This window comes from Bufo gargarizans, chromosome 3 (genome assembly GCF_014858855.1).
Source record: "Bufo gargarizans isolate SCDJY-AF-19 chromosome 3, ASM1485885v1, whole genome shotgun sequence".
NCBI lineage: Eukaryota > Metazoa > Chordata > Amphibia > Anura > Bufonidae > Bufo > Bufo gargarizans.
The window spans coordinates 581,153,000-581,169,599 of record NC_058082.1 but is presented as its reverse complement, the minus strand read 5'-3'; the positions used below and the strand labels follow the sequence as shown (position 1 = coordinate 581,169,599).

At 43.5% G+C, this 16,600-nt stretch overlaps 1 protein-coding gene across 1 annotated transcript in view; it reads left to right on the top strand.

Annotated features, from left to right (window-relative positions):
* LOC122930768 (amyloid beta precursor protein) overlaps positions 1-16,600 on the top strand; it is a 191,164-nt gene that overhangs the window by 152,687 nt on the left and 21,877 nt on the right. Inside the window, 4 exon segments of the mRNA XM_044284351.1 lie at positions 318-371; positions 9,793-9,847; positions 9,849-9,876; positions 11,696-11,842. Coding sequence (XP_044140286.1) covers positions 318-371; positions 9,793-9,847; positions 9,849-9,876; positions 11,696-11,842 — 284 coding nt within the window.

Below are 16,600 nucleotides of genomic sequence, written 5' to 3'. Positions count from 1 at the left end.
AAGCATTTGCGGCACTGGAAACATATCGGTACTGTAGTGAAGGGCCCCGTCATTCTATCCAGGGTTGGGGTCCCCCACCAATCCACTTTGATGTCCTATGTGCTTTACGTACATGATGTGAGGGGTGTACAGCAGGTGCTGAATGATGTTGTAGCCTCGTTGTCCTGTCTGTCTGTCTGGCACATTAACCCGTTCGTTGATACATTCCTCCCTGTCTATCCTTCACTTTAAGTAAATGAAGTATTGTTATTTTTATTTGCTTTTCCTGTTTTTTTTTGTTGTTTGTTTTGATATATTTTTTTGCTGCACGTTCCCAGTTGAACCAGTTGATGCTCGCCCTGCCGCAGATAGAGGACTCACTACGCGACCAGGTATATAACGCTTTGCTTTTAACCTTCAGTCCTTTGCATGGTATGAGTTTGCATGTTAGGCATGTGTAGTACGCACTGGAATTGTTCATGCCATGTAATAATGCACCTGCTCAACCACATGTGTCAAGTTTCATTCACATTAGGCTGCATTCACACGTCCGTGGAACACGGTCCGTGTGATACCGGCCTGGATTTCTTCAGAGTGTAGGAGCGCACGGCGTCATTGGTTTCTAATCAATGGTCGGTATCACACGGACGTGTGAATGCAGCCTTACTCATGATGTGTATGTTGCGTATTACCAGTGATGCTCCCATCCAGCTATCCCTATACTAAAGGGGTTTTCCTGGAATTAGAAACCAAGGGTCTGCTTCAAGAAACAGCACCATACTTGTCCATTGGATTTGTCTGGTATTGCAGCTCACCCCCAATTCACTTGACCCGTTTCTATAATCCTGGATAACCCGTTTAAGAGTCTTTATCACTGCAGATCTCAAATTTCCATTGCATTGCTTCTCCACTATATCAAGTCTCCTTCACCTTCCATGCCCTGGAGTTAAGGTGGTCATACACATTAGGTAAATGTTGGCCAATCAAGCTGATTTTGGTGGGACCGGTCAACCATCTAATGTGTATATGGTGATGATGCCCTGACTCTCCCTCGATGTCAGATGTTGGGAGGAAGAAGGTTCCAGCATGTTGAATTTAAACAAGCTGGATCCTTTTATTCTCAAGGGCGGTAAGCCATTCCTCTGTGTATTGAAAACACATGCACACTCAGGCGAGCGTGCATGTGTATGGGTAAGGTCAGGAGGAATATCTGTCAGCCAAACGAAACAATCTACTCTACAGTGTTTGGCACCCATTAGCTTTCGTTTCTAGTCTCTCCTACGTTCCCGTGCCAAATGTTCCTCCAACCTAAGAAATCTATTATTGGGTGTCCTCACCCTCCAAATCCTCCGTGTCAAATGTCCTTTCTTATGCGGACAGCTTTACATCTCAAGGGTTAGGTTTTAGAAATGTGTCCATCTAAGGGTCCGTGACAAAATGTACCCATAACATCAGTGTGAACAGAACTTTATCTGCCTCACTTCTTTTCCACTGTTCTGCTGTTGCAACTTTCTCCTGCCTGTCCCACCACCTCGAAGCGTCCACGACCTTCTTCATCTTCCGTAGGGTGATAAATCCGTTTATATTTGTGCAGTCACACTTCATAGAGGAGAACAGCCGCTCAGTGAGTTCCCTTCATTAGTTATGCACTGAGTTTAATTCATTAAAAGAAATAACGGCCTGGGAACATCACAATGAAATTGTGTATTTACTGGGTTGCGAGTCCTGATGTTCTACCATTATAGTGGAGCCAATGTCATTAGCTGTACTAGACTGTCATCCATCGCGGGAATGTATGCGGTAGGGTTTTATTCCTCCGTGCGTTTGCCAGAAGCGATTCGCAGCCTCTATGAATATTTATAATTTTATGGGAGGCTATACTGCCGACAATATAAAGGCGCTTCCTTATGAAACTGTCATCATGGCTAATGCCTCGCCGTATTCAGCCATCAGGGGAAAACCTTATTATTGCAGACAGTTTCTGATGTGTCCATCTTCTCAAGGGTATCGCAGTCTACAATAAAGCTGCATTTGTGCAGAAGAAAAAGCCTGCTTTCTGACAGCGGTAATAGTTTAAGGGAAGTGCTATGCTGCTTTTATAGTTTTCTTTTTCCATTTTATTGGAGAGTTTCTGTGTAATATGGTTTTTGTATGGAGAGTGATTTGTAATGTAGTGCAGTTTTTGAAAATTACAGTTTTGCTTTGGATCGGAAAGCTATTTTCCCTTCATTTTGGGAGATGTAATATAATTTTTTTTAAATCTCCCTTTTTTTAGAATGTGAATCATTTCATATACATCCAGTATTTTGAAATATTTGCACTGTTTTTGCAACTTTTTTGTTTTTGTCAGTAAGCGTACCAGATAAACTGCCGCGTAAAATTTTATGTGGGCGTAATATGGAGCCCATAGACTTCCATCGGGCTTGACTGTTCCTCTGTATGCCTCCAACTTCATACAGGGGTTGTTCACCTAGAAGCACTACAGTGGTACATGCCTACAACTCCTTTATGAAGCCTTAGATGATGGACACTTTTCATAGATATCTCATGTATTTAATTATGCTTTCATTAATTAATGTCATTCTCTAGAAGAGAAATAATGGATTTTTAAAAAAATTGTAGATAATAATTTTCTTTAGATACTTTACTGTAAGGCGACCAAATTTAGAGGCACACAATTCCTACATGTATAGTCATTACTACATGGTCTCTGCGCTTTATGGCAGCTGCAGTGAATGGATAACTGGGTTTCAAAATGTCCATGGATTATTACAGTTTCTAGAAACAGATGGAGTGCAGCCCACCAGGGATAAGAACATGGTAGGAAAGATGCATACAGGGCCGTATCTGTGCGTAGCATTACTGTCTGGCCTTATTTGGACACCCAGCAGTACACCAGAGCCGTCATCTGTCATTTAATCTACAGCTTTCTATAAATAGTAAAATGACTCTGCTAACTATGAACCAGTCTGCACAGCAAAGCTGATAAGCAAGCTGCAGAAACAGGAAATGTGTGTTCTCCAGTGGTCAGTATGAGAACTGAAATATTTTTAAAATATAATTACACTAAAGAGAAGAGTCTTCTTAGCAAAGCTTTAAGGAGACTAGGGGAGATTTATCAATCAGTCTTCACCAAAAAAGTAACACAAAATGTGCGAAAATTACATGTAAGGGCTCTTTCACATCTGCGTTATTGTCTTCCGGCATAGAGTTCCGTCGTCGGGGCTCTATGCCGGAAGAATACTGATCAGGATTATCCTAATGCATTCTGAATGGACAGTCTGTCCTTCAGGATGCATCAGGATGTCTTCAGTTCCGGAACGGAACGTTTTTTGGCCGCAGCAAATAGCGCAGCATGCTGCGCTTTTTGCTCCGGCCAAAAATCCGGAACACTTGCCGCAAGGCCGGATCCGGAATGAATGCCCATTGAAAGGCATTGATCCGGATCCGGCCTTAAGCTAAACGTCGTTTCGGCGCATTGCCGGATGCGACGTTTAGCTTTTTCTCAATGGTTACCATGGCTGCCAGGACGCTAAAGTCCTGGCAGCCATGGTAAAGTGTAGTGGGGAGCGGGGAGCAGCATACTTACCATCCGTGCGGCTCCCGGGGCGCTCCAGAGTGACGTCAGGGCGCCCCAGGCGCATGGATGACGTGATCGCATGGATCACATGATCCATGCGCATGGGGCGCTCTGACGTCACTCTGGAGCGCCCCGGGAGCCGCACGGACTGTAAGTATACCGCTCCCCCGCTCCCCACTACTACTATGGCAACCAGGACTTTAATAGCGTCCTGGCTGCCATAGTAACACTGAAAGCATTTTGAAGACGGATCCGTCTTCAAATGCTTTCAGTACACTTGCGTTTTTCCGGATCCGGCGTGTAATTCCGGCAAGTGGAGTACACGCCGGATCCGGACAACGCAAGTGTGAAAGAGGCCTAAGTTAGATGGCGCCAAATTTATCACATACCAATGTCAGGATTCACACCAAAATAGAAATCTGACAAGAAAAGTGGGCATAGTTAACTTTCAACACTTCCATCTCCAGCTCTAAAGGTTAGTTAAGTTGCAACTTGCACCAAAATTAATAAATCTCTTAGTCTGTCTTCATTTCTACTAGGGATCGACTGATATTGATTTTTTATGGCCGATACCGATAATTTGTAAACTTTCAGGCCGATAGCCGATAATTTATACCGATATTCTGGGAATTTATATTTTTGAAAAAAAAAAAATTCCTACACAAATCTGCTGAAAATTAATGTTTATTGTTAATGTGTAGTTTTTTTTTTTTTTTGTAAATCTTTCTTTTTCATTTATACTGAATATTTTGGTGTTTTATTTTTATTTTTGTTACTTTTTTTTTTTACCAACTTTTAGCCCTCTTAGGGACTAGAACCCTTGTCCTATTCACCCTGATAGATCTCCATCAGGGTGAATAGGAGCTCACAGTGTCCCTGCTGCTCTGTGCTTTGTGCACACAGCAGCATGGAGCTTACCATGGCAGCCAGGGCTCCAATAGCGTCCTGGCTGCCATGGTAACCGATCTGCATTACACTGCTGGGGCTCCGATCGGAGGAGCAGGGGATCCTGTGCCACCAATGTCTAATACTGGGCTTGGCGGGGGCGCACTGCGCCACCAATGCTAAATACTGGGGGGGCTTGGGGGGGGGGGGCACTGCGCCACCAATGATTAATACTGGGGGGCTTGGGGGGGGGGGCGCACTGCGCCACCAATGTATAATACTGGGCTTGGGGGACGCACAGCGCCACCAATGAAGATTAATCTCTCATTTATTCATATACAGGAGGCGGGAGCTGGCTGCAGAATCACATAGCCGGCTCCCGACCTCTATGAGCAGTAGCTGCGATCCGCGGCACCTGAGGGATTAACTACCGCAGATCACAGCTACCGCTCATAGAGGCCGGGAGCCGGCTATGTGATCCTGCAGCTCCCGCCTCCTGTTCAATTTGAAATTAGAATGAATGAGAGATTTCTCTTCATTGGTGGCGCAGTGGCCACAGCCCCTCCCCTTCTCTTGTCCCCTGTCCTTTCATTGGCGGCAGCAGCACAGGGGGAGGAGACACTGCTTCCTTCTCCCCTGTGCTGCTGAGGGAACACGGAGAGCGTTGAGAGCAGCGCGATCTGTGTTCCCCATACGCTATCGGAATATCGGCAAAATAGATGCCGATACCGATAGCGGTCAAAATCCTGAATATCGGCCGATAATATCGGTAAAACCGATAATCGGTCGATCCCTAATTTCTACTAAATGCAGAAGACGCACGTTTGTAGCAAATCAGAGTGAGGGGGAGTGGTAGGGCATGTGTACATAGTCAGGGACTGACTAAGTTTAACATCCTTTTCCCTATACTAAATTAAAAATAAACTAAAGTAGCACCTTAAAGGGGTTGTCCATGATTTTGATATTGATGCCTAATGACACTTTAAAGGGGTTGCCTAGCATTTTGATATTGATAGCCTATCCTCAGGATAGGTCATCAATATCTGATCGGTGGAGGTCCGACACCCATTACCCCGCTTCAATCTCCTGTTTGAAGAGGCGGCTTCCTCACAGCTTAGCAATCATAGCTTCGTACATTGTATAGCGGCTGTACTTGGGACTGAGCTGTGTCATGTGACTGATGGAGATGACGTCACTGGCCTAGGAAAAGGCCACAGCATTCACCGCCCTTCAAACATCTGATAGATGGAGGTTCCAGGAGTCGGATCCCAACCAATCGGATACTGATGACCTATCCTGAGGATAGACCATCAGTATCAAAGAAAACCTCTGATAAAATGTTTCTAATACATGTAATGTATATATTCAGAGGAAATGACAAGAATGCAGTGTTGCCTACAGACGTTATATCTTTACCGCATGTCTGTGATTATTAGACCTACAGAATAGATATTTAGGTGCTATCTGCTCCTGTTGTTAATGATGTAGCCCAAACAGAATACAATGGATGATATGAGTCGGCCCATTCCAGTAAGGACAAAGCCCCCCCACCCTGTTCCAGCATATGCCGTGTTCGTCTCTCTGAGCCTGCCAAATTCACGGTTCATGTCCCTGGGTAACTGGAGGGATGCGATAATAGATTTGTGTTGACACAAATGCTCTTAAACTCAGGAAGAAAACACTTTACATTATGAAAGCCACCCTCTGCTGTGCAATGTCAGCTTTCTGAGTGACATCTTACCTGTAGTTGACCTGCTGTGGCCGCACATGGTTGTGACCATACTGTTGATGTTAGGAGTCAGAGATACATGTATAGGCACCAGTGTGATGTATAAAGAAGCTGTGATGCTTTGCTGGAACCAGTTATATATGTGTGGCCTAGGGGAACCCTTCCTTCACTGGGATAAACATATCTGTCTTAAGAGAAAACTAGCCTAGATGGACCAGTTAGTCTTTTCGGTCATTATTCTTCTATATTTCTATGTGGTGGCTATATAAATAAATGGGCAAAAATGTCATATATAGGCCTTATTACCAAATCCTTCAGATCGCACATTATGATGTCTAAATGCCCTAACAGAACATATGGACTGGGCTTGTCGACAACTCTAGTAATTCAAGGATCATTGTCATTGTGTAGAGTCAGGAGACTTGGAATATTAATGGTCCCTTGGAGAAGTTACCAATTTCTTCTCAACAGTTTAATAAAAAGTAGACTCCTTATGTACACTGAAATATTTTATTGTAAATTTAAAACTTTCACATAGTTTTTTAACTCCTTTGGTTTGACAATTTCCACCCTCCATCTTACTGGTTTACAGGTTCTCTTTGTATAAGTAAACGCTCCCTTGGGTAGATGTTGTAGGAGTCAATGGCGTTTATTGGTAGAAAAGAGATGGACAGTGATATCACTTGATAAATCAGGAGTACTTCGTTTTATTGGTACAGAGATCAAGGTTCTTCTTTTCTCTTACAAACGTATTTCTCAGCTGCCTGTTTCCACTAGGGGGCAGTGGCGTAACTAGAAATGACTGGGCCCCACAGCCAATTTTTTAACGCCCAAGGCAACTTCTTTGCAACCCTCTCCTCCTGTGCAAACCCCACTCCTGTGGCTGGTCAAGATCGCTCTCTCAGATGAGGCCTGGAAGCTGCTCCGTCCGTTTCATACAGTGTCATTGTATAATACTGTTAAGTGAGACCTCAAATGCCTCAGTCTGAAGTCCATTGGGCCCACCAGAAGAAATGATTCTGAGAGCCCACCCTCTGTGCATACAGGACCTTAAGGGTCCTGCTTTGTTAGGGGTCCATTATTGTCAGAGCTTGGGCCCACCAGGGGAACCTCTGGTACTCTGGTGGACCAGTCCAACCCTGACTGACTATAACGTTTTTTTTAGTCGTCCTCCTGAGTGGGCCCCATAAGCAGCTGCTTCCCCTGTAGCTCTGCCCCTGCGGTGATCTGTATGTAGCTTCTCTTTGATCTTATTAGAAGTCTTAAAGGTGTCTAGAGATCGCCCACTAGTGGCTGCAACAGGCAGTTGGGTATCAGAATGGTGCTCTATATAAAGAAAGAGGAGCACTGTGACCTTAATGAAAGGTTTCAAACTTCTTACAATGGGACGTGTATTTTAAATCTTAACGCGATGGTGTACATTTGCAACACATTTGTGTTATTACTATAATGTGTCAAAAATTTGCAAATAGTCTTAATTTTAAAATTTCCATTTTGTGTCTAAAGCTCCTGTGCAGACCTATGTGTTTCCATGGTAACACAACAAAAACCCGGTGTGTAGTCTGATCCTTCAGTCATATTGTTGTCTGTCTGTCCCCTATTTCTTGTTAACCTACCAAAAGGGTTTTTGTAAGAAGTAGTGGAGAGATGAGCATGTTAGTATCTTGTTGCCATGGAGATGCACAGATCTGCATAGGACCTGTAGACAGAACAGTCGATTTGTAATTACAACTATTTGCAAAGTTGCTTCAGTTTTCATATTAGATGATGTGAAAATAGATTACGGCTCTTTTCACTCTTTTAGCTTTACGGTTTTGTTTTCAGTTTTTTTTATTCCAGTTATTATTTGCTTTTCCCTGGTCGAGTCATGAAATAAAAATGACTGATGAAATAGTATAAAAGTTGTAAATACAATTTTTAGCTATGATTTGGTGATGTTGCAGCCATAGTGTCTATGAAGTCTAGGAAGTCACGGCCCATAATTCTTACAATACAGTGGGAATAGTATATCCCATAGTAGTGGTAATTATATGGAACAACTAAAGACGGCATATAGAATGGGAGAGGGCCTCACAATCGGGCACCTGTCACTACAACTACTCACTACTTGTTTGTCCATCCACCCTCTTTGCTGTGATCCTGGTACATTGACTGTGGACAGAGGTAAACCACACCAGGTTCATAAAGGATAGACCTTGGGACTGTTATTAAGGTTGGCTCACACCTCTACTGGAGCTTGAAGCCATCATCAGGGGATCAGGTCTCATCACTATGAGCCAGAAGAGAGCTGCTCTATAAGTAGTGGTTTCTGTTCTGGTGGACATCTGATCGACGAGGTGGCTCTAAGTAGAAAGCGGTTGTCTCTTTAAGGACCCAGTGGAATTATCAGGACAATTTCTGTGCACAAACTTTTGTATAAGAGCTAGTTCCCAATAATTGCCCCGTGTGAGCGAGCCAAACGCTCATTGGTTGGTTGATCCGTTGTTTATGCGAGACACAAAATGATCATTTGTTGGCAGAACATTGCCCCCTGTGTCAGGCAAACAATGAATCTGTATAGGGATAAACAATCGCAGTAGCGATCATTCATCCCCATGTATGAGGAATAATTCCTGAGGTTCGTTCCCAATCATTGTCCTATGTATCTGCCCATGCAAAGGGGTCATTAGTATGCAACCCCCACATTTAGTTAACTTTTTAATTTAAAGGGAACCTGTCACCGGGATTTTGGGTATAGAGCTGAGGACATGGGTTGCTAGATCGCCGCTAGCACATCCACAATATCCAGTCCCCATAGCTCTGTGTGCTTTTATTGTGTAAAATAAACTATTTGATACATATGCAAAATGTCCTGAGATGAGTCAGAGCTTGAAAATATGACTCTTCTCTGGTCACACAAGTAAGATATGACTCTTTTATGTGAATTTGCATATGTAGCAAATCGGTTTTTTTACACAATAAAAGCACACAGAGCTATGGGGACTGGGTATTTCGGATGTGCTAGCGGACATCTAGCAGCCCATGTCCTCAGCTCTATACACAAAATCCTGGTGACAGGTTCCCTTTAAGCACCAGGCAAGGCATTTCTATGTGGAGATTCTTATATATGAATATATTTTGCCTTCCATAACAGTCACTCCCATTATGAAACCCAAGGCAAATGATTTTGTAAAGATATCATTTACGGTTTTTCCAGATACGTAATGCTTTTCCAGTCGAGCTGCAGTTATTTGTGCCCTATACACCAGCATCAAAATGGGGAGAAGGCCTTACTTTTTTATATGTCCTAAGAGTAGAACCTTTAATGGGCCCCATACAGTTACTGTCAGCCAAACCCACCATTCCCCCCAATGCTTTTGTTCTCCATGGAGAAGAGCCACCAGTAGAGATGTCCGGCAGCAGCTTATTCCTGTCCCCCTATTGAAAACAAGTACCCGCTTGGCAGAGTGTCTATGCGGGAGCTTGTTGACCGTAAGAGCATTTCGCCGACGGCTATTGAAGGTGTATGGGCGCTCCCCTTCCCACTCCACTTGGTAACAAATCTAGAATTCTATAGGTAAATCAGGTCACTTCCTATTTTGTCATTTTTTACATTTTTTTTTTTAAACATATTTTTTAGGATCAGGCCTCACCAACATTAAGACTGAAGAAATTTCTGAAATGAAGGTGGATGCCTGGCTATGAGGTTCACCACCAGAAACTGGTAAGGAGATGCTATAGGATTCATCAGTCGTGTGAAGAACTTACTGCAAAATCTAGTAGAATTATCGCTAACAGGCGCTATTGTGATTTTATATATTGTCTGTTTACATTGCTGTTACACCTGATTATTTTATCATGCCTTACCTTGAGAAGTAAGTAGTCGCCACAAAATACCTACAAAAACATTATGACCCAATCCTGAATCCCGCAGGCATGCTCCTTTCTGTCTGTCCTGGGGCTGTGTCACTTCAGCAAGTGCCATTTATCATGTAGAGAAAGTTAATACAAGGCACTTACTAATGTATTGTGATTGTCCATATTGTCTCCTTTGCTTGCTCGGATTCATTTTTCTATCACATTATACACTGCTTGGTTACGGACCACCCTGCAATCGATCAGCGGTGGTCGTACTTGCACACTATAGGAAAAAGTGCCGGCTTCTCTGGTGGCCTGGACCGTGGGAGCGCACATAGGCTGCTGCTTTCTTCCTATAGTTTGCAAGGACGGCCACCGCCGATTGATTGCAGGGTGGTCATAACCATGGAAACGAGCAGTGTTTTATGTGATGAAAGAATAAATCCAGCCAGCAAAGGAAGCAATATGGGTAATAACAATACATTAGTATGAACTTTCTTTACATGATAAATACTATTTGCTGAAGTGAGACAACCTCTTTAAGTACTTGCTAATCTACCGAGCAGGTACTTGGACAAATAAAAGGAAGCATGCCTGCGTGGTCAGACTACAAAGGGTTTGTCTGTTATCTGTTAAAGGGTTTTTCTCATCTCAGACAATGAGGGCATATTGCTAGGATATGCCCCCATTGTCTTATAGGTGCGGGTCTCAGCACCTATATCGAGAATGGAGCCCCGAAAGTGAAGGAGAGCGCACTGCGTATGCGCAGCCCGACCTCTATTCATTTCTATGGGGCTGCCAAAAATAGTCGAGCGCTGGCACGGCTATTGCTGTCTGCCCCATAGAAATAAATAGGAGCATGGGCCTCGCATGCGCGGCATGCTCCTATTCACTTCTATGGGAGAGGCGGGGTGGTGGATGGACCCCGGGAAATCTCGGGGTCCTCCAGCCACAGCACTCCACGCTCCGTCTCTCGATATAGGTGTGGGATCCGCACCTATCAGACAATGGGGGAATATCCTAGCGATATGCCCCCATTGTCTAAGATGGGAATACTCCATCTAACTTGGAAACACATGGGCAGTCTACATAGGAGCAGTGGAAAATATTAGAAGACCTATGTCAGAACTGCTTCTTTTTTAGTCTAGAGGCATTGGCAGTTGTGAAGGTGGTCATAGTCTTTAAGGAGATTGCTTGTTCTTCTGGCCATCAGCTGATTCGCAACTGGATTTTGGATTGATCAGCTCCAAATTTTTACCAGAACCAAATATAGGTTATAGGACTTTGCTGCAAGTGGGTTCAGATCCTATAATAATATTATAATAATAATATGTTCATCACTGAATACATGGGTATGTGCTTAAATGAATAAAGAAGACAATGGGGGTAATTTATATTAGGCGTATTTCTGGCGCAGATTGCGACACAAAGGTATCTTTGACTTCTCCCTGCTGATGCCAGGACTAAAATAAGCAGGTGTGGCGTCTCATTAAGCATTTTCTACGCCTGGAAGCTGGCTTACATTTAGAAGCGGCGGTGGATCCGCCGAAGTTATGAAGAGGCCGGCGCCTCTGCGGATCCACCGCCAGCACAGGTCTAAAATGCCGGTCTTAATAAATGTGCCTGAAAGCGTCTGTTTCTCTTCGAGGCGCTGCTGTAATCTAAATATATCTGTCGTTTTCCAGGTATTCTTTGCTGAAGAAGTCGGCTCTAACAAGGGGGCAATTATCGGACTAATGGTTGGTGGAGTCGTCATAGCAACAGTTATAGTAATCACCTTGGTGATGCTGAAGAAGAAGCAGTATACATCTATCCATCACGGTGTAGTAGAGGTGAGCGCTGGTGTATTATCTCCCGGCAGGTTTTATGCATCTCGGCAGCTAACGGTTAAAGCTACTTTCACACTGGCGTTTTGGCTTTCTGTTTGCGAGATCCGTTCAGGGCTCTCACAAACGGATCAGTTTTGCCCTAATGCATTCTGAATGGAGAAGGATCCGCTCAGAACGCATCAGTTTGCCTCCGTTCCGTCTCCATTCCACTCTAGAGGCGGACACCAAAACACTGCCTGCAGCGTTATTCTGTCCGTCCTGGGATGCGGAGCTAAACGGATCCGGACACAATGTAAGTCAATGGGGACGGATCCGTTTTCTCTGACACAATAGAAAATGGATCCGTCCCCCATTGACTTTCAATGGTGTTCATGACGGATCCGTCTTGGCTATATAAGACATAATACAACCGGATCCGTTTAAGACAGATGCATGCGGTTGTATTATTGTAACGGAAGCGTTTTTGCAGATCCGTGATGGATCCGCAAAATACGCTAGTGTGAAAGTAGCCTTAATCTGTCGGTGCTTTTCACTGTCAAACAGCATGTACAGTGCCTGGAAGACGTCCCTGCAGCCAGTCAGTCCGGTATAGAGCCTTACTTTGCAAAAAGTCAGCGTTGTGATTCCTTTTCAATGTGCAAATTTTGCAGGCTTTTCCCAGCATATGGTATTAACGATCCTGTCTGTGTTAGATACGGCCACATTCACATGGGGGGCGCTGTGTGGGCACCGAAGTAGATGTGTTGCAGAACTTCAGAAAACGCAGAAGCCCCTTTGCAATGCTGGTCATGGAGGTCCTGTAATCAGACCTCCCGCCTTCTCCTAATCACACTTCTAAGTGCTATCCTGTAGCTATACTTCGTAAGCCTTGCTGACTTCCAGTGCACGACCTTGTAGATTCTGCACCTTCTGATTTCTTTTTCTCTGGAGCACTTTTGATGATGAAGTAGCTACATCTTCACTGTGTAAAACAAAGACCAGACTCTTCACTGACTAACCAGGGGGAGGATCCAGATCTTTCTCCTGGCAACCTAACTGAATGGGCCAAGATTTTAACTCTTAATTGTCCTTACAGTGCTAATAGGTACACAAATGTAACAAATCACAACATACAACTTGGCATAATAACATTGCGGTGACCCTGTTCTGGTGTACTGCACATGTCCACACGACAGGGAAAATAATGTGAAATTCTGAGCACAATCCGTGGGGAGTATACACAAGGAAAGGTATGCGCTGTATGAACTATGGTGCCTACTTCCAGTTGAGCAGGGCACACTTATATGTGGCATATTTCATGCATTCGGCACAGAATACGCAATTTGTCACATCATCTTCTAAAAATTACTTTGGATGGATCTTCTGTTTAAAATACATAGTTGCCAACAGCTCTGAAATTTACAGGGACTATCCCTAATTTTCAGAGACACTCCTAGTAAATTTGGTCTGTACCAGAATGAAATTGAGAAAGGCTTATAAATCCCCAAGTGGGCATTCCCGTGTGGGATTGGTGGCGTTCCCAAGTGCCAGGATGTCCACATTTAGCCTGTCATCCACTCTTGATGTTGTTTAGGAAAAAGGGAGACTACATCATAGGCCCCATCTTTTTATCTCCCCTAATAAAGCCAAGTGAGGTCCATTCAGGGATGGCAAGCCAGAAGATAACTAAACGTGGAGTGCCTCATTATTTGCACTTAGTCAAGTATCTGTAGGTTATACAGTAGGGAGTCAGGTGAGAACAAGCGAGTTCCCAGAATTGAGATGGAGGCCCCCACCTGAAGCATAACTATAGAGGGTGTAGAGGTAGCAGTTGTGCCTGTAAGGTCCAAAAGCCACATAAAAGTAGTATGCAAGTTAAAAAAAGGAAAACAGATAACAATGCACTAAGGGTGCTTTCACACTTGCGGCAGAGAATTCTGGCAGGGAACTGCCTGCCAGATTCCAGCAATTCGGACGCAAACGGATGCATTTGTCAGACTGATCCGGATGCGGATCCGTCTGACAAATGCTTTGCAATACTGAATCCGTCTTTCCAGTTGTCATCTGGAAAAACGGATCCGTTTTTTTTATTTTTTTTACAGATCTAAAGATCTGCGCATGCGCGGACCGGCAGAACGCATCCGTGAATGTGGAAATTTTAATGCCGGATCAGGCACTAATACATTTCAATGGAAATTAATGACTGATCCGGAATTCCTGCAAGTGTTCAGGATTTTTGGCCGGAGAGAAAACTGCAGCATGCTGCGGTATTTTCTCAGGCCAAAAAATGTAAGAGGGACTGAACTGATGCATCCTAAACAGAATGCTCTTCATTCAGAACGCATTAGGATAAAACTGATCAGTTTTTTTTTATATATATTGAGCCCGTGTGACAGAACTCAATACCAGAAAAGAAAAACGCTAGTGTGAAAGTACCCTAACACAATAGATACAAGCATTATATATGGACTAAGCCTTCACTCTGATATAAAATCCAAGACTCTCCGCCAATATATTTTGATCAAAACACATCTGTGCCCGCCTACCTGAGCCAAGGTGATCTCAATCAAGGTGATCTCAGCAGGTCCTACTCTAAACCTACGTATGCCATTGGGCATCTATATTCAGGAGAGAAGACTCTGCACATATAGTGTGCTGCTTCTAGTCACCTCTGTGTGCATACAGCAACTGATGAGAGGAGGAGCACACACACCTGTATGTACCACCTAATCAAGGCGATCTCTTTGATAGGAAGGGCAAAAGTGCACAAGCTACTCCCCAGATAATAGGAGCACATTCACCCTTGAAAATGCCACTTCCTCAAGTGTATACTACAAACCAAACAAAAAATCATAGTGAAAAGAAAACACAAAGATAAAAACATCCTGCACGATATGATAAATACATATGCAGATGTCCATAGCTACATTTATGGGGGGAAAAATCACACAATTGATACAAGCATTATTTATAGACTAAGCCCTCACTCTCATATGATAAAATCTGAGAGACTCAGTCAATATATTTTGATCAAAACACATCTGTGCCCATAATCTCAATATCAATGGCACCCAGGACCCCCGTCGATAAGCTGTTTGAGAAGGTAGCGGCGCTCCTGTGAGCACCACCACCTTCTCTCTGCTTTTACTAGGCTAAGTGGCGACAAGTGAATGGGGCTGAATGCAATACCAGGCTCAGCCACTATACAATGTACAGCGCTGTGCTCACAGAAGCACCGCTGCCTTCTCAAAACAGCTGATCGGCGGGGGTACTGGGTGGATAGAGAATAGGTCATCAGTTAAAAAAAAAATTAAAAACCCTTTTAAGGTTTGCCTCTGGGTCCCAGTCTTAATCCAACACTGAGTATGGTGTTTAATTTTCAGGAGCGTTAGTAAATACTGTATAGTTGACATCAATACGTTACTCATGGCCAGCCAGTGTGTCCTTTCATCGCTTGGTTTCACATGGGTGAATAGATTTCAGAGCTTTGAGCAACAAGTATTAGTGCTGGAAACATGAAGTGTTAAATTGCATCAGCAAAATGATGCAACCTGATGACAGTCTGCTCCTCTGCCAGGGTCTTCCTCAATGATATACTGATTTCCTAATGGATTTCCAGGAAGAAGAAAATGTGTCCGGGGGAGGGGGAATCTCCTAAAATTTGGTCAAAACAGAGGAAATCCAGTGTGAAGCTTTTTTTTTTATACTATTACATACCTTGGTAGAACAGAATACTTATTTCTTTTTCTTCTCGGTAGAACCTCTTAAGATGACGAAAGTTAGGTATTGGCTTCCTAAACCACCGTGCTTGGCTTGGAATAGCATTTATTATTATTGAATAGGGAGTTGGAGACAAGTCACTGCCAGACACTTCTGACAAGGACTTCTCTCCCGGCAAAACAGAGGATGGCCTTGTCTTTTCACAGACATCTGTAATTGGGAACAGTTGGGAAACCTTCATAGACAGATGGTTGGTGGACTCTGCCAACGTTAATCTAATGTATATCTGCAGCTTTAGTGCTTTCTTCAGGCTGTGGTACTTTGTCTGCCATGCAACCAGTTTTCTGTTACCACCACGTAGATCCATGTATGGAAGTGCTCGAGAGAAGTTCTGTCTCGGTGGTTACCATGTTTATACATGGACTAAAATGCTCAAAGGAAGTTCTCTATCTTGGTGATGACTATGTATTGATGTACTGAAATGATCATGGGAAATTCTGTCTTGCTGACCACCATTTAGATACATTTAGTCATGTATTAATGTTTTGCGAACATGCACAATTTCAGGTTCTGATTCTCTTCAAAGAGAGACTCTTAACTCACGCAATTCCATAAAGGTGATAGCTCCACTTTCTTGAAGGTCAACAAATTCCACACCTCAATGAGGGCGATGTCTACACCTCAGTGAAGGTCAAAACAACTTCTATACCTCTATGAAGGTAATAACACTTCATTAAGGGTTAACAAATTCTACACTTCATTGAGGGCTACAGCTACACCACAATGAAGGTCAAACAACTTCTACACCTTAATGAAGGTAATAACAACACTTCATTAAGGGTTAACAAATTCTACACTTTAATAAAGGTTAATATAATTTTATTAGCTACAGTAGTATATTTATAGCACAATAATGTCCTTCTTTTGAAATTATTGAATACAAAGGATAAAGAACATACATCAACGATTGAGTAGGTATCACCTAGCGAAACCCTTTTCTCCTCATAGGCCAGAGGCTCAATCGGGAATACACGGAGTTGATCCTAGGCGAGGCGTCCCTCT